The sequence below is a fragment of the Takifugu rubripes genome, chromosome 19 (genome assembly GCF_901000725.2).
Source record: "Takifugu rubripes chromosome 19, fTakRub1.2, whole genome shotgun sequence".
NCBI lineage: Eukaryota > Metazoa > Chordata > Actinopteri > Tetraodontiformes > Tetraodontidae > Takifugu > Takifugu rubripes.
In genome coordinates, this window is record NC_042303.1 from 10144700 (window position 1) to 10169543 (window position 24844).

General features: G+C 50.0%; 1 protein-coding gene across 6 annotated transcripts in view; it reads right to left on the reverse strand.

Annotated features, from left to right (window-relative positions):
* The window catches only part of cacna2d2a (calcium channel, voltage-dependent, alpha 2/delta subunit 2a), a 79751-nt gene that overhangs the window by 48583 nt on the left and 6324 nt on the right, over positions 1–24844 (reverse strand). For all 6 annotated transcript variants that reach the window (XR_003886069.1, XM_029827049.1, XM_011613965.2 and 3 more), the window contains exon 3: positions 14023–14139. Coding sequence is in view for 5 of the 6 variants with exons in the window: in XM_029827049.1 (XP_029682909.1) it covers positions 14023–14139 (117 nt within the window). In the remaining variant the exon portion in view is untranslated. The remainder of the gene's footprint in view (positions 1–14022; positions 14140–24844) is intronic.

The window sequence follows — 24844 nt, forward strand, 5'->3', positions numbered from 1 at the left end:
CAAGGGCAACATTTCAGCTTTATCTTTTTTTTACTTCCACTAGCCTCCATTTTAGCTCAAACTGGTGATAAAAGAATAAAAACAGGAAAGTCTGACTATCTGAACCTCCTTCATGCTCTTCATGAGGACCCCTGCAGCCCCTCTGTATGTAAATATGATGTAACACCATTTTAGTGACCTTTTTATGGAAGAAGTATCCTTATGTTTTATGTATAGTGCGCGTTGGTACTGCAACAGTGTGCAGGCTGGCAGCACGGACAAGAAGATTCAGTATCACAGAAGAGAGGGAAAACACGCAGCCACGGCTGTCTCTCAAAGCAATTACACCAGATTGAAACCAAATTAAATTTGAAGCCTAGAGCAACACGAGCGACTGAACGTCTGTGACAGATATGACAGGGGAGGAAGGGAAGTGCTGCGGGACCGGGGGATGGGGAGGAAAGACAGGTGTGGGTCACAGAGGAAGAGGGAGAAGACAGAAGTAGGACACAGCGTCGGGCCCACGCAGAGAACGCCATTACCGGCGTTTAAATGACCTCGCTCTTAGAATATTCAAAATTTGTCGCTCCGGCGCCACGTGTTTTCACACAGATTTCTAACCCGCAGGGCTGCAGCTGCTGCGCGTTTACGCCGTAAAATCCACCTAAATCTCACAGGATCTTTCAGTCGGAGAGACTGTCCTGCCACTCTTCCTCGGCAACGTTCTGATGAACGCGCTCCATCCCCGTGAAACTAGAGCTGGCGGATGAGTTCACGCCGCGGGCTGAAAACGGGCCCGGTCACGTGCTTCTGCAGCAGCTAAAGGAACTAATCAAAGAACAATTTGTGCTGAAACAATAATTAACCTACAGCAGCGTCTGTGTAATAGGTTTTTTGGCTTCTTTAAATGTGTTTTATTCCCTATTGAAGCTAAACCTCAAACCCACCGCTACGACTTAAAACTATGCGGTTTGCAGTAATTGGCAAAAATCCCGATTCCATCCACTTGCTTTCCAGTAAACAGGATGTTTTTATGTTGAATATTGTTTTAGAACCCGATTAAGGTCTTATACCGGAAACAATTGGGTGGAAAAGCAACATCCGAGTGTTTTTTTTTCTTTTTCTTGGTTGACAATCAGCAAAAACGACGGCACGTGAGGGGAAACGGACCATTATGTTCGGGCCCGTGTACAAACCGCGATCACGTGCTGGTTACAGGCGCACAGATTAGCTTAGCGGTTCTCCGGCAGATATCGTTTCTCTCTTTTCATTATTCTAGTCCAAGAGATGACAGGATTAGTTGTGGCGGCTTTTAAACATCTGATGTTATCTGCATCTCCTGGGTGAACAATTAATCCCTCTCCCTTGCCTTGGCTTCACCATCCCCACTCCCCACATCCTGATCTATCCTCAATACCTACACAACGGCTCCATTTTTGCTGTTGCCTCGGTTCTTTAAGCGCGTGGTATATTTTCACTGACAATCCCCGTCTCTCGCTGGGCGGAGCATAACGCACTGGCGAGCTGGTTTAATATGTAAATGCGGGCGACATCTGGCCGACAATGTAAATGTTTGATCGTTCCGCGCTCTCCGGTCACCGAGAGACCGTTCTCTGAATGCTCAAAACGACGGGGGATGTTCTGCATCCACAAGCACGGTCTCATAGACGAAGTGATTTATAGCAAGGGTCAAAGGACCCCAGTCCGAGCTACGGCGCGTTAAAAATTTAACACGATGCTTCTTTTCCATTATGAACTCTTCCCTGATTTAGAGCATAATCCAAGGATCCCTTTTCTGGATGATGTGAATAGACTGAGTGGTTTTATTCACCCCAGCGTTTGGAGAGAAATGATGTCGTTTAATAGTGAAATGTGCACAATTCTGTGCACTTTGTTGTTTTGTTGATGGTAAAAGCATGATTGAAATGGGCTGAGGAGACAAAAATGGGCCCATTTTCTGTTATTTATCAGGAATGTCAAATAAGAAAAATCTATTGTAAATTCAGCCCTAATGCACTGCTGCCAGCGCATGCAACCAGAAGAAACAATGTTTAACAGCTTTCACGCTGTTAAACATCGTATGTATGTATGTATGTATGTACAGCGGCAGAGAGCGGAGGACGCACGCTGGCACGCTCACGTGCCCGAGCGCAGACCAAACCAGACGGCTGACGTGGTGATTCGGCGACCAACAGAAGCCCCCAAAACGCATCGAGAGTTAAAATAAACGGTTGCCAACCCCCTCGTCCTTCATGTCGCACGGAAACGAGCAAATGATGCATGAAGACACAGAGGACAAATTTAATAAAACGACAGTCACGGATGCAAAGTCAAAACACACAAATAAAACAAGCATGTAGTCAAATTACCGGCCAGGATGTTCACCTAATTAAGAGAGTTCCTCGACGTCAATCAACCCATTTACCCCCCCCATCCCGAGGCAAACGCCCACGCTAACAGGGTTGGAAAATACTTTCAAAAACACGTGTTAGCATACGGCGATGTGTTTTTAGAGGAGACAAGCGTCCCGAGGTCAGAAAATGTAAAAGCAATCATTCCCACATGCAGCTGTGTCCACTCACACGTTCACAAGACGCCTTTTCAGTTTGTCCTCAGTCCACACTGAGAGTCTTTAGAGACAGACGAGAAATATAAATGAGCCAAGGCGGAAAATCACAGAAAAGCCTTTCAAGAGGCAGGAGAAACAGTAAATGATTGGCACCAGGAGAGCAGACAAAGGCGAGAAAATGAAGAAAGCTGCGGCGCGGCGGAGGGACGGAGGAGGGAAGAGGCTGCACTGAAGCAGTCTAACCTTGACAGAGAGCATCTTCTGACAAGCATCTGCCTCCTGTAATAATTTAGAAATAATCTCCCTCCACAAAGGCCCAGCAGCCCGGCAGAGCGAGCGCGGCGCGCCTGATCGATCGCGCCGATTCATCCAACTGCAGGTCTGCCTGAGCTAAGGCCCAACATTGATCTCAACTCTCTTCTCCCTCTCAGGCTGTCGCTCTTTGTGCCAAACGGAGTGAAGTGATAAAGTTGAGAAAAGGATGAACAGGTGAGAGGAGGGAGACGCGGGAGGCGATGTCAGACTGAGGAGTGAAAAATGGGACTTTTAAAAGGCTTAAAGGCAAAATAAAACTGTGAAAGCTAAATGGATGGATGGGGGGGGGGGGGGGGGCGCTGATCCACCATCAGGTCTTTAACTTGCACCGAGTGGTGATGCTTTCGCTAGATCCAGCGACAGAATACGTACGAGAGGAGGAGAAACGAGCCGGGAGAAGTCTGGTGATTTCATCAGCATCAAGTGTTTAGCCTGTGGCAACGGATCGACTTTTAAATAGTCGGCCGTTAACACCAATTTAACACCCATAAACAGACGAGCTCCTCTGCTTTGACTTCATCCAACAGCTCAGAGGGAACAGGAGACTTTCATCTGCTCCACCTGCCTGTTTCTGTCGTGCTGCTCTACTTTAACAGGAGACGCTTGGGACTCGTTCCTATGAGGTTTCCTATTATTGTCATTTAGTGTTTTGACAATCAGTAAATTATGTATAAGTATAAAATGGACCACGATCCACTGAGTAGGCTCTTCAGGGAAGCAACAGTCCCGGCCACGAATGTGTAAATGTAATATAACTTTTTTACCAAATAACACAGTCAGAGCTTGGGGGGGTGGGGGTGGGGGGTGCAGCTTATGTGCTGAGGTGAATCTAAAGTTGTAATTTTGTAATCAATGTTAGGGATTAATGTGTATCAAAGAGACGCAAAAGAGCCGTGGTGCCTTTATCTGAGGTCGCTCAGATTAGAGGAGTGAAGGATATGAAAGAGAGACAGAGAGAGGGAGGGGGAGGGAGGGAAGAAGGGAAGGAGGAAGAGAGGGAGAGAGACAGAGAGTGGAGCGGACAGCGATAGAGAGGAGTCGGCAGATAATTATTATCATAGAGTTGGTTCTCCAAGGTCACCATTTGAGAATTCCTCTCCTCCGTCTCTCTGAGACCACCCCCGACATGCGCGCGTGCACATTCACGCACGGGCGGTGGCTGCCTGCAGGCCTATGCACCTCCTCTAGCTCCCCTCCTCTTTGCTGCATTCCCATCAGTCAGTCAGCAGAGAGGACCCACGCCACAAAGCTGCGGTCACCGCCTGAACCAAGCGACAGGCCACGGCCGCCACGCGCCGCACAAGCACCTCCGGGACGAAAAGACACGTGAGGGGACCAAACCCACGGCCTGGTGTTCGTCCAGGTTTGGGAGCCGCTCATCAGAGTGAAAAGATAAATAGCTAAATAAACGGGTGTTAACGCACGCCTGCTCACCTTTTTGACTGGCCTGTGCAGAAAAACAACCTGATTTGGGGTTATTATTTCATGACAGGCTGTCAAAGCTGCAGACGGCGGAGGAAGGAGGCGGCAAAAGCAAACGATGACAGCAGGAAGCCAAAACTTAAAAACAAATCTAGACAAATGCATGGATAAATCCAGTCATTCGTGTGAAATCAGCCGAACATCCCATCAGGAATGGACGCCTAAATGAGCGCTTGAAGCATCCCGGGTCTAAATCTGTTTATCGTTAATATTACCGAGTGATGGACAGTTGGTGGGTTGCTCTGCTCTCATTAGGACAATAAGTCCGACCCATCGGAACCGCATGCATGCACAGTGAGCGCATCAGAGCGGGATCCACAGAGCCAGAGCGGAATTCTAGCACCGGTGCAATGACTCCTACCCAGAGTCTCGTGGTTAGCTGCAGCTGTTGGTGAAATACACCCACCACAGACTCACGCTCTGTATCACTGAGTCTGTAATACACACATAAACCGGCGTTTAGATTTAAACTGGGGGAGAGGTTAAGGTTACGATTGAGGTCAAGCTACGCACAGAGCGTGTGTGAAACACCGCTGCCGGGGACGTTCGGCCCGCTTTCCTCTGCTAACGGGCTCCGACCGTCTATCTGTCCTTTTTATTTTGCATAGCAGCCGCTGCCGCTGTCCACAGGAGGCGCCGCAACAGGCCGAGAATCCGAAAAAAAGGCTTCCACTTAACGGACAAACTGGACAGAGAAGAAGCGACAGCAGCCGGCAAATAGATGCAAACCTACGAGAAAACAAGAGAGGGGAAAATAATTCAATCTGCAGCCGCCTCCTCCGGTCAGCCGAGGAGAGCCGGGGCTGAGGGGGCAGGAAAGGGGGAGTGAAGGATGAGGCGTGAGATGCCTTTCTCCCTGGGCAGGGCCGGGATGGCAGGCGCCCAGATAAGGCTGAGCAAAGATTAACTGCCTGCTCTGATGGAAGAGCAAAATAAAGGCAATCCAACCTCTGGTTCCTCCGGCCTCTCCGTGCGAGTGGCCTTATTCTGTGGGGACGAGTGGCGGCGATTGTGTACATTACCCATGATGAGAATGTTCAAGCCTCTGCAGCGCGGGCCGACTCAAAACTGATGTCATTATTCCTCCTGTGAGCAGCACGAACTGCCTGACCTCTCGTGTGCGCTCCAGCCTCCGTCTCTTCTGTCTGCCAGCGCGACCCTCCGCCGCTGCGCGTCGCAGACGAGCGCGGCGGAGGGTCGCCTGCGATCTCTCGGAAGAGCACTTCCCCTTGTGCGAGCTCCTCCACCCGCTGAAGCAGCGGCAGGTGAAACGGACCAGGGTCCACGGCGGAGCCCAGGAGTTGATTTCCCGGATAGCTCAAGTGTGGTTGAGCTTAAGTGTTAAAACTCTGTTAACGCTGCAGCAAATCCTGCTGCTCGCTGTCCTCCAGCCCGTTTTCTTCACACCCCCAGAAGAAAACAAGCACAGTCATGCAAAATATCAATTTCCTCCTGCCGTAGTAGGTTTGCCAGCCGTTTATAGGAAAATACCATTTGTGTTCCAGCCGGGTGGAACCAACCAAACAGTAATATTAGCGCTCCTTCACTGTGGAATAAAAGAGTTCAACTTTCTCATGTGTGAGGAGGTTTCAGATGTACATCAGCATTTTTTAATCCTGCAGATAATCTTCCTTTTGTTGTTTTAGATTCAGAGCGATACAAGAGACAGGGCACTATTAAACACAGAGAAGCCTCACGTGAAGAGTAATGGAGCCTCAGGATTCTCTACTAACTGATGATTTACTGCCTAATCTGCAGCTAAAATGTTGAAATAAAAACCTTAAATCCTCATTTTTATGTTGCATGTGCTCATATTGACTGACGACAAAATAAACCCGTCACATCACCTTGTACAGCTAAGAAAACGGAGTCTTAACTTATACCCTTCAAAACACGGAGACCTTTACACGGCTCCAAGTTAACGTTCAGCCTCCCTTTAGAATTCACTGAAAGACGAAGGAACATCAAAGGCGTTTCTTTTACAGGCCATGAGTTAACAACACAAACTCCTCTCGACACCGACCCCTCTCTCCTTTGGGCTTTTTCATCAAAAACGTGATCCCTTCCTCCCATCCATTTAGCTACTGTATATGGCCGCTCGGCTGATGATGCCGATAAGCGGGAGCTGACAGATAATCACCGGGATGAAGAGATAGCCGAGGTTCAGAGGTCTGATAGGACGGAGGGCTGGGGGGGGGATTAGAGACGGAGTGGATTTTGACCTGCTGGAACGCCAAACCATAATGATATTTTAGGAAAAGTCTATTTTACCATCCTAGAAACCGGACTTGCCCACCCTCTGCTGCGCCACTTCACGGCAGAAAACACCATTTTCCATTTGACCAGCGCGTGTTTGTCTAGCTAATTCCCCTTTAATCAGGGAGGCATTTTTCAGAAAACCTCGAACATTCAGGACACAACCCCCCCCCCCCCCAAAAAAACAACAAAAGAGCAATATCGCCTACATTCTGGAGCAGCCGAGCCAGATTTAAGCAGCGCTCTTTCTCTTTGCTCTCCGCTGACGCATAAAAAAATAAAAAGTGGCACATGGGAGGCTGTAAATGTGTGTTTTATGAATCACAGAGAGGCGGCTGAATAAAAGCGCAACGCGATCTTCTCTATTCATTTGTCTGGTGCTGACGGGGAAATGACGGAGAGGCAGATGTTTCTGTCACGTGAACAAGTTGCTGCAACACAGACAGCGCTTTTGTCACCTCTCGAGAAGAAGTTGGGCAATTAGGTGCTGAATAAAAGCCCCATCCCGCCACCAGCAGCACACTTCCTGCTAGGGACTGTATATATTTAGATCTTTCTGTGCATTGAAAGTTCTTTATGGAGCGTTGGCGTATTGAAAGAGTTAAGTGGGGCAGGAGGAGCGTTTGGTGCTGGAAGAGGTGGTGACATGCCCCTGAATGCCACATGCAGGTGGGATGTTGCAACAGGTACGGAAATAATGCGACAAAACTCTACAACCCGTCTGCGTGGGAGCACCTCAGCCCTGACCTTCAGCTGGAGCCGCACAGGCCGGACAGACGAGCGACACCGCGACGAAGGTCAAGGACCACCTCTCTGAAGGTCAAACACCTGACTGGATCCAAAGCCACGAGGTCGGTGCGTGTGTTCATATCTGCGTGAGCGTGTGTGATATAATGGAACCGCTGCAGGTCGTAACAGATGGTTGCTAATGGAAGTTCATAGATCTGAGTGACAGGGGGGGCTGGGGGACCAGGGGATGAGTATGAGTGTGTGTGTGTGTGTGTGTGTGTGTGTGTGTGTGTGTGTCAGAAATGGGGTTCAAACATTGGGAGATTGCTAACATTGTGAGGCCTGAATGTCCTTTTACAGCAAAAATGTTGGGGTTTAGGGGTAAAAGTATGACAGGACATTAGGGCAGAGGGCCAGGCGTCACAGTTAGGGGTGTAAAACAATCATCCTTCTGTAATATACAGTATAATAATAAAGCTGAATTTAGCTGTTTGTTCAGGCATTTGCAAAGTTATATTGTAATGCAGAGTATTAAAGACAAACGAGGACGCTGCATGAAAAACATCCCTAAACTGAGTTGGAACGATTTCTTGTCTATTTTTACCAGAAGTAGAACTCGGCCTACTTCACATCTTCCTCCCTGATGGGACCAGAAAGCTATAACCGCCTACAGCTAATGGGGAACCAAATTAATTTGTTAGGCCCTCGCGGTGGCGGTGGCGGCGGCGGCGCCGAGAGAGCCGCCGTTGTGATGTGCAGCTATGTGTTCTGTCGGAGCGCATACAAAATGTCTCGCTCGTGTTAAAGTACCGACTGGTGATTGGACTCATTAGTTATTCAAACCATCTGACCTCCCCACAGCGCCGCTCAGACACACTCATTACCGAGTCCTTGTAATTCATTAAGCCCCCCAAATGAACACGCGCCACAGTGAAGGTTGCACAAGGCGCCGCCGCGCCGCGGGGAGGTTAATGGTGAGAGCCTGGAACTGCTTCTTACTTGTATGATGGTAGCTGTCCACGCTGAAGAACAACAGCTCACAAACACCCAACATCTGCACTTATTCACCCTCTGGCTATTACGAACGTTGATCTCCATTTACCCATAAGTTCCTGCCCCCCCCCCCACTCTGAAAATGAGAGACAAGCTTGTCATTTGTCAAGTCTTCACGCCAACAGTAGGATGGTAATCACTGGCTGCTGCTGGAATTCATTGTGTGCACACCAGCTGCTGCTGCTGCTGGGACTTGTGGGAATTTCGGAGCGCCTGACACTTCTGTCACGCTCGATTTCAGCATTAAAATATGTGCCGTTATCGCGGAGAGGTGAACAAACGGCAGCGTCGGGGTTGCCAGATGATCTACTCTGTCATTTTATCTTATGCACAACACAGGAAACTCACCACGTAAAGAACTGAAGGTAAGTTCTTTATCCGGCTGCTGTGTAACGCAGCTCAGTTCGGACTTTTGTCTCAGCTGTGGCGGAAGCTACAGTGCTGCCGCAGACGCTAACGACTTCAGCAAAGCTTCCTCCAACTTTTCCAAAGATCCCATCTAGATCCCATCTCCCCGGCTGGACTCAGCTTTGTCCAGCTCAAGCACTTCAAATCACAGCCCTTTTCAGTGAGTAGCGGCGTCCCCCAGGGTTCTGTCTTGGGCCCCCTCCTATTCATTATCTACCATCATTATCACATCTTTAGGAAGTATGGCAACCAATTATGCAGATGACGCCCGGCTCTACCTCCCCTCCAAACAACCATCTGCCTACACGAAAGAAAAAATGGTTCTCCTCCAACCTTCTCAAACTGAGTAGCAACAAAACTGAGGTTCTTCTCAACAGCTCTAAATCTACTCTAGCCAAACCTTTCAAACTGAATCTATCATTGACTGCTCCACCCCCCCCCCCCCCCCCCAAGCCAACAGTGCTGCTATTCTCATCTATGCCGTTTCCATCATTTATTGTAATTCCCTTCACAATCGCGTGCTCCGATCTTTCTCCTTCACATCCACATTTTTCTCCTCTGCCCTCCAACTCACCGAACCCCCTCCCAACCCACCGAACCCCCTCCCAACCCGTCTACTGTGGGGTCTCGAGCCTTCTGTCGCTCTGTCCCACAGCTCTGGAACAATCATTCTCTCTCTCCCATTTAAAATCCCACTTAAAAACTCTTAAACAGCACCTTCCACTTGACATTCTACTATTCCATCAGTGAACTGTTGTTTTTAAATTATAGACTATTATGTTTACAGCTTTATAGCTTATTCCCTCATATTTTCTGATTTAGTTTTACTCTCTATATTAACCATGAACATTTGATTATGTGCTTTATGGTGTCCTGGAGTGCTTTTAAATGCGCCCACACATCAAATGTGGTATTTAAAGTCTTCCAGGTGGGTCCTTCAAATGGTCTCTTAAAACAAGATTAACCAAAGTACAACTGAAAACTCCACAAGAGGAGAGGAGCCTTTACTTTTTTAATGCTGCAAGAACAGGAAGCTACAGGAGTCCAGTCATTGGCTTGTCCCTCAAATCTTTCGTGCTGGTTTCCTTTTAAAAGAACTAGAGTTAAATTTAGCTGCCTTAAACTGGTTGTTTTTGCCAGACGCTCACTAGGAAGCTAAACCTGATAGCTGCGCACTCAAAAGAGGTCATTCTTACGGTCACCAGGGCAACGACACCTGACTCAGTGACAAATGGGTTTAGAACGGCATGAAATATTTAAACAAATGTCACCTCTTGCATAATTAATCCAAATCAAGGTAAAGTCATGTTGCATGAAAAACCCATTTTCATAAATATCTTCTTTTTTTAGTCCGACCAAAAACGGACGACAGGCTAACAGATTTAGATTTATTCTTCCTCCAGTTTGCCGACCATTTCATCACCCGCTTGAGGGGCCAAGTGAGTGTCAACAGGTTGCAAGTCGAACACCTGAACCTCTCAGCAGGCGTCCGGATCAAACGTCTGTCCGGCTGAATTATTCATGACTGGAACGTGATGACGGGTGACGTGGAGCTGCCGGTCCCTCCCCCTGCCCGGCCCGGCCGGTGTCATCTCAGTTTCCGCGGTCCCAAAGATAAGAAGACGCACGCAACTGGATTGATTAACTCTGTCAAGCACACTTTAGCCACCCGTGCGCGGCGTCCGGCCTCGACTCTCCTCCAGTCTCCCACAATCACCGTCAACCTCTTGCAAAGTCAGAGGGCATCTCATCATTCACGGTGGTCCCGACTTAACTTCTGTTCACACAAACTCTTACTCATTCCCCACTGAGAACATTGGTCCAGATTATTGTGGTAGGGCCCCAATGGGTCCACGTGTCCATCAAAGACAGGACCAAGATTAGAAGATGAGACATAGATGAGACCAAGAGACATTAACGGTTAATAAAATCTGTGGAAACTGGTGCACACAGGTGAGCACCCATCACCAAAGACGCCGAAATTTGACATTTTCCAAGATCAAACAGCGTGACGGGATAAAGAGCGTTACGGTCCGCTGCAGTGGGAGGAGCCTCAAGCCTCGTGCACATCTGGGACATCCTCATACAGAGGAGGTCTGCTGGTCCCAGTTTAAAAGCACCTTCTAAGCTTCAGCTCTTCCACGTTTGTCTCCTGCTCTGATGTTATTAGCAAGCAACACAAGCTCTGATATCACATCGCTGATGTGGTCCCGTCGAGCATGAAGGTCCGACAGAGGTCCGACAGCTCCAACGGCCCAGTCAAGAATCATCAAACAAACACCTCCTGACACAGAACAGACGAGTCCTTCCAAAGCTGAGCAGTTCTACGCATTAGGGAACCACTGCCTTAATGTACCCAGAGTTGTTCAGGGACGTCTGCGTTAGAGAGGGACTTTAAATATAAAGGAGCAGCTAATTCCGCATGTCATTTACAAAGAATTTGCATTATTTGTCAGACTCGGGCGTGTCGCTATTTAAGCATGCACTTATTTTACTGGGATCCAGGGAACATTGGTCGGCATTTGTATCTGAAGAACAGCCAGCAGCTCTTATTTTCCCTCCATCCGGCCCTCTGTTCCCCCCCCCCGTGCTCTCCTTGGTCGTGCAGTAGCCAGCGTTGGTGCACCATCAGGCAGCAGGTCACCCTCAGGCGTCTGTGCTGCAGCTGGTGAGTGGTACTGGGATACTATTCGGATCTGTGTAATTGGATTAGACCAACCTCAGCCCCCCCCCCCCATCCCATTCCACCAGTCGGCTCTGTGAAATCAGAACTTAAGAGGTTTGACAATGGGAGTTGTGCCGTGCGGCTACTGACGGGACTGGAACTCCGTCTCTCTTTGTGACCTCATCGTTCCTCCCCAAGCTGGAAGGATCCCAGAACCGGCTCAACTCTGTTCCCTCTCAGGCTCCTTCGCTGATTTCTGACGGGTCTGTGTGGACTCAGAACATCTGGATCATTGCAAATAGCAAGTAGGGGAGGGGGGGGGCAGTCGTGGGAGGTATATCACACCCGTTTGGATTTTTACACATGACAGGATCCACAGAGGGACATTTTTTCCCCCTCTTTTGTCCTACTCTGGGTTAAAAGGCGCACACACACACACCCACACACACACACGCACACACACACACACACGCACACACACACACACTAGAATCTGAAAACACTCATTCTTCACACACGTGATGGCGTGTTTATTTTGTTGATTAATCTTAATTGCAGCATCGTCACAATAGGCCCAGTGGTACCATCGTTTTCAGAAAGGAGGCAATAAAGGATACGCTACTTCCTGTGTGAAAAGCTGCGCTAGTTTAACATACAAACGGGGACATTTGAGCGTCGACGCCGCTCCAACTGTTGCCGTTTACTGCAGTGAGCCCGGGAAGGTAAACAAACAAACAAACGTGCGCCCCCGCGTGCTTTTTCCCCCCTCTCTGAACTGTAAAAGAACACCATTTAAGTGATTAAAATGTGCTGCTAATTTGGGGATTAAGGCTAAAGCGGCTAAATCCGGCGCGCGGCGGAAAAAGCCTCCCGTCCCCACTTTATATCTGTAACTGAATATTTAGCGTCGCTGTGTATTTTCTCATTAGCAACACAAACAGGAATTACAATGAATCACCTCCAGCTGTATTTAAATAGGCTGCAGAAGTCATTTCTTCTGAGGCGCGTGCGCGTTTTTAAATGTATGGCAGGGAATATTTGGGACTAAATAACCATTACGGGGGGCAGAGATGGGCCGGAATATGAAATGCTGTCAATAGCGCGCTGAGCCGGGCTTGAGACCTCCTTATCTCCTCGCCGCATTAACACGCCGCTTTCACTTTTCTCCCTGTATGAATAATAAGTCCACATGAATTTGTTCTGCCTACAGCCTTGAATTTTTAGTCTTAGTGGGGGAAAGAAATCAATCCGAACCCGTGCTGACAGAAACAGAAACTTGTTATTTACTTTTTGTGGAGGCTTGTGTTCAGTAATGACGTAATTATCCCGTCTTTCGGACCCCCCCCCCCCCCCTTTTCCCAGCGTTATCATCTGCTTCTCTTCTGCTTTTTACATTTGATTCCTTCTCCCCCCACCCTGGAACACTCTCCCTCTCCCCCACCATTTACATGCCTCCTGCTCCCTCTCTTCTTCACTCCCGCTGCTCATTTTGAAATCTATGAATTTCTCTCCATCATTTTCTCGAATTTTTTTTTTTTTTTTTTTGAAACTTCCACGCCGCAGGGAGACATTCTCATTCCAGTCCTTCTCTTTTTTCCTCATTTCCTCCCTCCAGAGAGAATCTGCCAGACAGGATGTGAGGTGACAGTGTGGCCCATGGAGGTTAGGGTGGGGTGAGGGTGGAAGTGTGTTCTTGTGTGGAAGTGTGTTCTTGTGCTCGCTACACAGTGACGACCAGAATACAAATTTCACTGAAAAGTCGGATCGTTTATAGAAAGTGAGGGTGAACACTTAGTTGCCATAGTGAAGGTTTGGGAATGAAGTATTTACCCACAATGGCAGGAAAACAAACATGTGTGTGTGTGTGTGTGTGTGTGTGTGTGTGTGTGTGGGGTCTAATTCTCAAATGTTCACAATGGATGTCAGGCTAATTCTAAACCGTCTAACCCCCTAAACAGCCACAGGAGACATCAGGTGTTGTTGATGTGACCTTTGACCCTCGTGCACACTGAGAGACAGACTGTCTCGTATATCTGGACCTTTGTTTCTCTTCAGATACCAGACGTGGAGCAAAGCACATTTCAAACTGATTACCGGGCCGAAGATTCCTAATAATGATATCAGAAGGTAGGAGAAGCTCTGAAAAAGCCCGTCTTCCTGGTCACCGGCCGGACCACCGTCCAAAACAGACGCCGCCAACATGAAGCGGAAAACCTTCAAAACTACAAAATGATGGCGATTTTTTTTTTTTATCTCTGAGAAAATTTAATTGGCTTAAAAATTGCCGAAAAAACGAGGTCGTTCGCTCCTTTCTAGTTCAAACTTGTGGGGGAAAAGTTGATATCCATCATTTTCAACATATATATTTTTTAAATTAGAGAAGCTGTAAAAGTGCAGGGAGACCAAGATCAAAGCAGGAACCAGAAAATCAAAGCCGTCATCAAAGAATCAGAGGATCAAAGCTGTTGGCACCTCAATGATCAACCGCCTGACTGCGTAAAAGCTAACGTGTTTGCTAGCGTGTTTACTAGCGTGTTTGCTAGCGTGTTTGCTAGCGTGGTCTCACCTCCAGAGCCTTCCGCTTGTTGTTGAGCAGCTTGGAGATGTCCCGGGCGACCCGCTCCACCAGGTCCTTGGGGTTGTTCCTCTTGATCTCGAACTGACTCTTCTTTTCGTTATAAATCTGCGGGCAGAAAAGACGGAATCACACATCGGCTCCATCAGAGGCGCCACAGCGGAGCAGAAGCAGACGTTACGGCACCGTTAGCAGAACCAGCTGCAGTCCGACAACTGACTTTAACCAAAAACGCAACCCTCCTGCAGGTGCCCTTCTATCATTTAAACGCCCCCAAAACAGGTGACGGACGACCACCCGCGACGGTTCCGATCCGATAACACTAAGTAAAATGACGATTTCCATCCCAGTGACGCCCCTTTATTACATCAAATAATCAGTCAGGGACGTGCGTGCGTGTGTGTAAGTGTGTGTCGGGGGGGGGGGGTCAGGTGGCGATCCCAGTACCATCAACTGGACCAGGACACACTGAAACGTTATATATAGAAGTAGATAATGTTCAGTAAGGAACTGTCCCAGATCCTGAGATCTTTGTTTTTGGGGTGTGGACCAAGTCCTGAGCACAACAGCGAGTTCTCGGGACACGATGGCGCGACCCCGGAGTCGCCCCCCGGTCCCGGCGGGGGCGCGGCGCCTGAACGAACCAGCCAGACGCCATTTTTTAAGTGGCGGCCGAACTTTCCTCCGCGGCGCGTTTCCCAGGTTTAGAATCGTGTCAAATGTGTTTTTGAGTCAATATTAATTCTCTGGAGTGCGGCGCCGTTGGGTCGGCCTCTCTGGGAGATTTATGATGGTCTGTCGGCACCTCACAGAGCTGCAAAACAAACCGCTCAAAAGCCACATCTGGCTGGTTCCTCCTTCGTGTACACAGGAGGCTGCTTTTTTCTTCCGAGTCAGTTTATTTATGCTAAAGAATTTTCCTGCGTATTTCTGCTTCCGCCATCACGGATATTTTTGTGCCTCGGTCAAACGGCCACTTTTGGAAAACGCAGGCTGTTCAAACGGGAAAAGAACGAGTCCGAAGAGCAAACTTTGTTATTTCCTCGCCGAGTTTCATCGGCTCCGTCTGCCTCCGTTATCTTTCCAATTCCGACCTGCGGCATCTAAACACCCCCCCCCCCCGGCATTTATCACCCCTAACATGTTGTATTTCCCTCTAACGTGAAGTTAAGCTAACCGGGTAAACAAGTGAGGCAGCCCAGACGGAGATACACCGGCCGCTAACGCGACGGGCGCTATCTGAGCGCTCAATCAGGCGAGGTCGCTATCGCTCGGCGCTAACATAACCTCCATGGCGGCTGCCAGATAGCAAAACCTCCTCAAAAGCCGCAGAGACTTCGCTAAAAAGCAAAGAAACATCCGCTTCTTTAACAACACGTTTATTTGCGATTTTTTGGGGGTAGAAAAACACAATTTCCTTATTTCTGTTTTTTATTTGCTGTCTGAATCCACATTGAATCCTCAAATGTAATAAATATTCAGCTCTTAAGAGGAACTCTGCCTCTAGAATCACAGGTTTTGACAGAGAAAAGATTTATTTTTCAGCTGTTTACTTCCCGTAATTCCCCCCGGACCGTTTGTCCTCCGCAGCTACAAAGGACTTTATGCATTTTATATCGTGTGTTGTCACATTTGCAGCAGCACTGTGGATGTTCTGAAGAGGAAATAAGATGTTTTTACAGCAGCAGACAGAAGAACAGGACGGGACAACAGGAAGGACAAAGGCAGCCAACACAATGGGGTGTTCATCTCTCTGACAGGTAGCCCATAATAAGGCGTGAAACATGCAGGTGAGGCCGCCGTCTGCTCCGAGAGAAGACAGAGTCGTGCCGTCGGCCAGATGGAGCCGCAGCCCGGGGAGGAGGAGCAGCCAGCGGGCGGACTGACAGCACATGCTAATGTTGGGTTAGCCCCGTTAGCGAGAGGCTGGAGATGAGTGACCGTGGTAGCTGAAGGGCCCTCGCCACATCAGCCCGTCCGAAACGACGTTTGAAGGCGCTGGAGCTTGACTCGCTCAAAGGTAATGGGGCAGCGACAGGAGGAAAACAGCCCGGCGCCACGGCGGGCGGTTTGACTGATAATCATATGCGCGGCGCCAAAGCAACCACTTGTAGGTACTTAGGAACCAAAAATAGCAGGAGGGCGAGAGTCAGAAGGCGCTTACGCACATGAAACACGTAGAACCTATAGGACTCCAGTGGAAAATAGGAAAAGCTTGAAAAGGCTTTGATGTCTTTGAAACGCATTGTGTTTCATCCGTTAGCTGCGCGGCTGTGATGCACGGACAGATTTAGCCTCGTCACCACACAGGAAATGAGGAGAGGTGGCTCCGCACCGTTGAGTGCCTCTGCCAATCGTCGCCAATATGCTTCCTCTGAGTGTCGGCGTTGCCGAGCGCACGCCGAGCGACGCTCTTGCTAACACGCGCTCTCACACCCGCCTTACGTCCCTTCAGATGTCGCGCTCGGGCGCCGTTAGCGCCTCTCTGGGCGCCAGGCTCCGAACGCCAGCGTAAACACACAGATGGGGAGGCAGAGGGCGGCCGCGCAGCAGAAAATTACTGTTAAAACGTGCTAATCGGACTCACGCGGCTCCTCGCTTCGGAGAAATCCACTGCGTTCGGCTTTAGCGGCGACGGAAAGAACGCCGGCACGCTAGCAAAGCTCAGCCCTGTCGTTTATGATCTCGATGTTGGTCTGTCATTAACGCCGTCGCTCAAAGTCAAACCGGTGAGGCCAAAGACCTCTGTCTGGATCTGCCATCTTCTATAAAAGCTTATTTATGTGTTTGCTGGGAGCGCCGGCGCTCTCTGCTAGCGCTGATGTTATTGTCTGTGAGACGGGGGCGCTTATCTCGCAGCGATAGGCCGTGTCTGGCAGCCGCGGCGTGAAGTCTGACAGAGACGGATGTGGCGTCATTAAGAAATATTAGTGGGTCCCAACTTCCCAGACCGAACTTCTAAAGAGTTCAGCACGAGATGAGGGAGGAGCAGGCAGAGGATTCTCAAAATTTAAGGTCTCCAGAAGAAGAAAACTGGAACTGTGAAGCTTTTCTTGTCCCAAAGGAGCCAGAGACAACAAGAGGAACTCGACATCTGCGAGTCCATCATGTTAAAATTACGTTAAAATTAGCGGCAACTGCTCATTTTCTAAAAAATTAGCAACCGTGGAAGGAAATACCCTTTACAAAAATGTTTTGCTCCGTTTTAATTATTAGTGATGTAAGCTGATGTGATGTGGACGTCGTCATCTCGCCGTTCTCTCCCTCCTCTTGGCTTCCAACACATGCGCGTCAGCCATCATAAGATCCCAAAGCAGCTCAACAACAGCACACACAGCAGCACACACAACCTACTGAATAATGTCACGGAAATGAAAGCGATGCGTTGGTGCTAAAGTGGGAGGTCAACAATGTTAACTGGAATAAAGCTGCTGCTTTTGTCGCAGGACGGAAGACTGTGAACTTCCCAGTTTGAACGTTTCCGCGTGAAGCAACGGCGATGCTATTCATGCGGGTCCTGCAGGATTAGCCCAATGCTTGATGATGCATCCGAGGCTAACTCACCCACACAACAACAATAGAGTCACACATCACAGCACTGCTGCTATTGACGCTCGTCAAAGAACCCTGTCGGAAAACTGAGACCACAAACGTTGCTATAGGAAGGGTTAGCATAATTATTTGACGAGGAGTGAGAAGATATTGACACAGCACGTTGCAGAGGTAGGGACCCTGCTGGCACAGGGAATGAGCCAAACCTAACGATATATAGATAGTAACGATGCTAGCTAGCTACTGGGCAGTAGTGGTCACCTTAGCAGCATTATGGCAATTAAAAATACAGCGGTGCTAGCTTAGCTTCCCATGGAAAGAAAGGTTCTAAATATTTTATACACAGCAACCACGACGCCTTCAGGCGCTCTAAAACTTTGGAAGTTGATATCCAAGATCTAACTGTCTGGTTCCCCCTATATTTACGGATGCTAGGCCACCGCAACAGGATATGAGGCTTCCCGCACAATGCAAGCTAGGAAGCTATCGGGGTGCTCGTCACAGGAAACAAAAGATCGGGCTAAATATTTACACACACACACACACACACACACACCCTTCGGGAGTGTTTGAGATTAAAGAGAGGAACAAACAAAAACATGACATGAAGGGGGGGGCGCAGCGGTTTGGCATTGCTAACACTATCAGAGGGATTGTCAAGCGGTGATATAAACAGGTCGGTACCGGGGAAAGCAGGCAGCGCCGCAGCGGAGCGTGTTAGCGAACGCCCCGAGAGGCCCGGCCCCTCCCAACCTGCCGTCGGAGCGCCCGCGACTCAGCGGTTGGATCACTTTCGTGGCATGGCACCGGCCAACAGGCAAACAGGAGCAGAAGCAGAGATGTGCCCCCCCCCACAGACACACACACACACACACACACACACACACACACACACACACACCCACATACCCTCTTTCCTAACACTATTTGTCTTTTAGACAGAGATAAACTGCAGCCTTTTTATTAACTTGCTGCCGGTGGTGAATTGGGTTTTTCCCCACCGTCCAGAACTCCCCCACCCCCCAGACACCCCCCCATCCCCCTCCTGTCTCACCATCCTCCTTTATTTTTAATTTCCTCACCGCGTCTCGGTTCTGCCCCACAAACACCCCTTCGTGCCCATTTCCTCCCCGCTTCCCTCTCAGAGGAACTTTTTGCCGTCTGCTTGTTTCTGTGTTTTGGGGGGGGGCCTCCGCTCCTTGTGGCGTCTCATCCGTGTCCTCCTCGTTCCCCTAATTGACGCGCTCCTTCCACGCCACGGAGGGAGCCTGGCACCCGTCCATCAGGCTCGCCGCCGGCGCAGCCATGGAGACGAGGCGAACGCGGCCTCATCGGGAGATTCAGAACTATGAGGGGAGACGGGACGAGACGCTGGGAACAACTGCAGCTCCTCAGGTTTGGAAAACAGCCGGCACGGTGGCGCCTCCCCTGGGGGGGGGGGGGCACATGGAGGCGCCTCCTGGGGGGGGGGGGGGCACATGGAGGCGCCTCCTGGGGGGGGGGCACATGGAGGCGCCACTCTGAAACCGGCAATTATGACTAAAAACGGGTTTCTGTTGCGCCGTCGATCAACTATCGATTCGACTGCACTCAGGTTTCAGGTCATTGCTCAGGCCTGGACCTGGACTCCTGGACCTGGACTTCCGATCCTGGACTCCTGGACCTGGACTTCCGATCCTGGACTCCTGGACCTGGACTTCCGATCCTGGACTCCTGGACCTGGACTTCTGAATAACCGACTCCTCCTCGTTCTGTCCGTCCCTGTTCTCCCATCTGGGGGCTGAGCTCACACCTAGTGACAGTTACTATGACAGCCATTTTGTTCTGACCCACTTATCTGCGTCTCACCACAGGCGGTGGAGGGGGGGGAGAGAGACAATTTCAACTCTCCCTGCAGATTACGTTCCAAACCTCCCGGACTGAATATTTAACCCTCCCACCTTTTGATAAGCGCCACGTCCTGCGGGCTCCGCCCCCCCCCCACACACACACACACCCCCACACCGATGGCGGAGGCGCTTCCTCCTCCAGCCGCCGCCGTCTGATGGCGGCTGTGCGCTATTAAAGCGGCTCCGTGCTAAGTCATTACACGCAGAGCTTAGCCTAATTACACTCAGACCCCCCCCCCCCCCATGGGGTCACTTGTCTGAGAAGAGACAGCTACACCAGAGATAAGGGACAGAGGGAACGAGGGAGGGGGCGCGACCTCGCCAGTGTTGACTGGCGGCCGCGGGCGGAGCGGCGTCGCTCGCCAACAGGTCCGCCAGAGAGGGAGAGGAAACCGTCCTCCATGTTGAACATCCCTGCCAAACCTGCTGTTGCCATGGAAACCTCCCACTTAATGACCGGTAACAAAGACCAACCTGGGGGGGACGGGGGAGGGAGCGCCGAGAAGGGGATCCTGACAGAGAGGGAATGGCGAGGGAACGGCGGAGATCTCGTGAAACAAAAGACGCCATTTAGCATCGGAGGACGGCGTGATGATGTCATCGTGGAAATGAGCGCTAACTTCCTTCTGTCCAGCGGATCCTGATTCATGCTGCTCCGCTCCAGCGGGGACGGAGCCTCGGAACGCCAAAGTTCCCTGAATCTAATGCTGGAAAGAGAACTTTGGCCCGGCTCAATAATCATCATTTGGACAAAAGCGGAGGGACAAGAGGACAGAACGCACACGCAGCGTCTCACCGCACCGGATGGGGACACTTCAATCACAATTCCCGATCCCAGCCGGATCCAATCCGTCGCGTCCCAAAGTCGTTCATTAGGTTCTGTGGCGTTTGAAGACTCGTGGACGCTCCGTGACCCCGAGAGTCCAAAACACTCCCGGAGGACACGGATTTGTCCTCTGAAGTGTGTGTGGGAGCAGCGATCAGACGCACCGTGGAAACACAGATCAATGCAGGAGACGACACGTGTGTGTGTCTGTCTGTGTGTGTGTGTGTGTGTGTGTGTATAATAGGTAATATATATATAATAGGGGATATATATATATATATATATAATAGGTAATATACACACACACACACACACACACACACAACAAATGTATATTATTGCTGACACTGCTGCAAATGTGTAATTAGCGAGAGTTCATTGTTTAATTGCTTTAAGTGTAGATACGATGGTTATTATGGGATTACTCTGCAGAGCATCATCACTCCTCTATGAACTGGTCAGCAGAGCAGAAGAGAGCAGCTCAGTGGGGGTTCTGATCATCATTTAGATGTATTTTTATACTTGGCTGCGCTAATGCGCCGCTTCATGGTCGGCGCTCATTTGGCTCTGATGTACGTCTGCAAATTTACATTTAAACGTCTGCGACGTTCCAAACACTCCTCTTAATCCGGCCTCATTCTTCAGGAAGTCTGATCACACGTTTCACGGCTAAACTCGTCTCTACTGGAAACACGGCTTCATTTAAGACATCTTAATCAAGAGTCGCCCTCATTTTCTTTAATAATAACAATAATAATAATAATGTTTGCTGGATTATAGGATGTGAGCACAGACAGGCTGGTAGCTGCTGCAGCATCTGAGAATATTGTTGTTACTGACGCTTTAAATCAAGGAGTTGCAGCCTTTACTGTGAAAAGAGCCCTTTGTGACTCCTCTCGCTTCAAATAACCTTCACCTGGAGCCACAAAAACACCTATTTTTCCCTAAAAATGAAGATAAAGCAGCGTATTAGCTTTGATTTTAGTTGCATTTAAGAGAAAAGAACGACACTTAGGTGCATGAATCACATTCTACTCTCAATTTTGACGACTATAATGAAGGAAATCTAAACCAAATACATGTAAAGAGGAGGAAAAAGAAAACACAGGCATGCATAGACCCGCGTTAAAATAAAACGTAGGACCGTTTGAGTCCTCGCCTCATCTGGCTGGAGGCTCCGAGGAGCCTCGCCCGGCTCCAGAGTGTCAGTGAACGCACCACGATGTAAATCCCATCCAAAGTAAACAGACCTATGTCCCCCAAACACCACCTCTTTATAGAACAGTAACATCATCTGTATCACACACACACGCGCGCGCGCGCGCACACACACACACACACACACACACACACACACACACACACACACACACACACACACACACACACACACACACACACGCACACACGCACACACACACACACACACCTACATCCGTTCAGCTGAGTGCAGATGAATAAATCAGGAGGGAAATTTACAGCCAGCTTTCATCAGGAGCAGAGATGTTGGTCTGTGTCTGAGGACTGTGGGACGGGTCCCTGACTAAAACCACCCAATGATCCATTAGAAAATGATCCGTTAGAAAATGATCCATTATTGACAGAAATAAACGACTCCAGAAATCGTTCTGAGATTAAGTCGGGGAGCCCGTAATTGCTTCCTGCAGGACTCCAGACACCAGCGAGCGTGGCTGATGTTAGCCTCCTCGCCCTGTGTTTACAGAGCAACTCACGTGAGGGCCAAGTCAGTGCCCCCCCCCAGTAAGATTAGGAGACTGTTGGCAAGGGAGGAGATGCAAAAAGAAAAGAGGAAAAGTTGAACATGGGTTGTGTTCACAGCCCAAATATGGACCCGTCACATGTTTGGGCTGTGAACACAACCTGTTGAGGGAGGCGCCCACCTGGACGCCCGTGGAAACATTAACAACAGCGCCGTCAAAGCTTTGGGCGTTTATCTCCGTCTGTCAACAGCCGTTTCAAGTCAGAACTGAAGCTGAAATTAGCCCCGTTCAGGCTGCTCAGGGGGCCGAGCGCACGGCGGCGGCGGGCCGCTAGCCGCTGTTTTCATGGCAGCGAGTGTGTAAAAACGCACTGGGGCCAGTTCTGGCTGTGACGTGTCCGCCCACTGTCACACGCAGGACTTTTCCGTGCACGCTGCGCCTCCGACAGCAAACCAAACACACGTTTTGCTACAGCGCTGCTGTTGGATTTCGAAGCTCCCAAATATTTAGGAGCTCTAAATGTGAGACGTCTCTCACCAGACGTGAAAGTGGCCCAAATCCGGTTCCAGGAAGCTAATTCGATGGGTGTCTTGCTGTGGTGGGACAGGCCCGACCCCTCTGCCTGTCTGCTGCGTCCCAGTAACGACTGGTGCTAACGGGGGGCTAATGAGAGGGGTCCGATTAGCTCCTCTAATAAATGAAGAGTGGCCCTGGGTGCTCTAAAAAACTGGATTCTGGCACATTTTCAGAGGGAAAGGGTCCTCCGAAAAGGTCACTCGTGCGTGGTTACCCGGCAACGTCTAAAGAGACGGCGGTCACCTGAAAAGGCGTTTGATGGGGACGCCAAAAATACACAACGTGATGCTTCGCCTCTGCCGACCAGAGGACCCGGCCGCCATCGCACGAGGTTCTAATCAGCGCACAGCTCATCGCAATCACCCACGCAAATGGACGCCGCCGCGCTCTTCACCGCCATTTCCATCGCTCTCCCCTTCGTCTGTGTGATCGTCGCCGTTGAATCACGCCGGCGGGAAATTGAGCCTGGTCAGATCGATAAATACAACATAAAATTAAATTAGCTGCCGAGAAAACGCGAAAATGAGCGTTTGGAGACAAAAGGGAGCGGAGCGGCGTCCAGGCCGACCAATCGAACGCCACTTTCCTGGGATGAAGGGGGGGAGGGGACACGATTCCAGCCATGGAAATGAGTTCCATGTGCTTTGATGTGTGACCTCACTGCACCGTGTGTGTGTGTGTGTGTGTGTGTGTGTGTGTGTGTAATCAAGGCGAAAGTGGCGTCCTGTGATGAACACTCTGATGGAGACGCACAACTGACCCGCTTTTGTGGGTAAAAACCCGCGTCCTGCCCTGGCGCCGCACCCCGACAGGGACGCTCCACACCTTCACCTCGCCGCCACCGTTTGAAGTTTTATCTCCTCTGGAGGGTGGTGATTGGGCGCGTGGCACCGCTCCATCTGTTCACTTCGGCACGAAGCGGGCCGCGCGAGTTTGGTGCTGCAGAAATGGGAAATTGCGAATGCCCCCCACCCCCCCGACACGCGGGGTTAATTCAAACCCCCTTTGATGTCTGCGTGTGTGTGAAATGAGCTGCTGGTCCAGAGTTCACACGAAACACAGGCCACGCGCGCACTGGCCTGCACACGTGCAAGCGCTTATTACGCATACAAACACACACACACACACACACACACACACACACACGAGGAGACGCCAGGGCCGGTTCAAACGCTCCGCTCCTATCGCACGCTGCAACGCATCAAACCGGCGGTGAAGGCTCAACTTTAGTGTGTCAGAGAGTCTTAAATCCTTTGTACTCTTCTGGATTTAACTCCAGAGCATCCGCAAACACTCACTCACACGCCATCCGCGTCCACGCCACAATGGAGGCTAAGCTGCCTGTGAGCAAAACAGACTGCCGGCTTACCCACAATGCCTATGTAAAACAGACGCCGCCGCTATACGGCAGCGAGGTGGAGGGAATGCTGACGGAACAACCGCGGTCAAGGGGGCTATTTTTAGCTCGGGAACATGTTGTCTGATTGATTTCCGTCCTCTGCAGGGACCAAATGTGCAACGGCTAAAACGTATATGACAAAGTGGAGTTTACCGGGAGAGATCAGTCGAGCGCCGTTTCCAAAAATACCATCGATGAGCTTATGTAAGCGTCATCCTCTCAGACCAGCTTCAGGATAAATGCGCTTTTCTGTATTTCCATGTCAACGCGAGTCAATAAACTACTGATCGGTATCTTAATTTTACTAGGAACACACACACGGGTTCAACATTTACATTAAATGTGTGCAATTGGCTGCTTGTTTTATTAAATGGTTGAGTGTGTTTTGTGGCCTGCTTGTTGACCTTTAAGAGGAACGTTTTCCCAGCAGGAGAGCGCAGCTGGCGGCTGGATTCAGGAAGATTCCAGATTTTTTTTTTTCTCTGGAAAAATGGGCAGTTAAGGTGAGCGTTGACGCTGCAGTCCCGACGCCTGCAGTCAGGTGGCAGTAGAGAGCCGCCGCCCTGGTGGAAAACGAAGGAGCCTGTTGAGAGCCACCCACCGCTGAGGCAAGCCAATTAAAGTTATTGAGAAGTGTGACCAATCAATCACAGGTGGAGGAGGAAGAGAAGAACGGGAGGACAAAGCCTGGGAGATCTCCGACACACCCCACCTCTCTACCCGGGAAAAAAAAACAAAACACCGCTTCGCAGGCAGGCCAGCACTCCCTCTGCAGTGGAATGAATAAAGCACTTCACACCTGGAATTTTCTAGGGCATCGTGCCACTCCACATTACCACGCAAACACTCA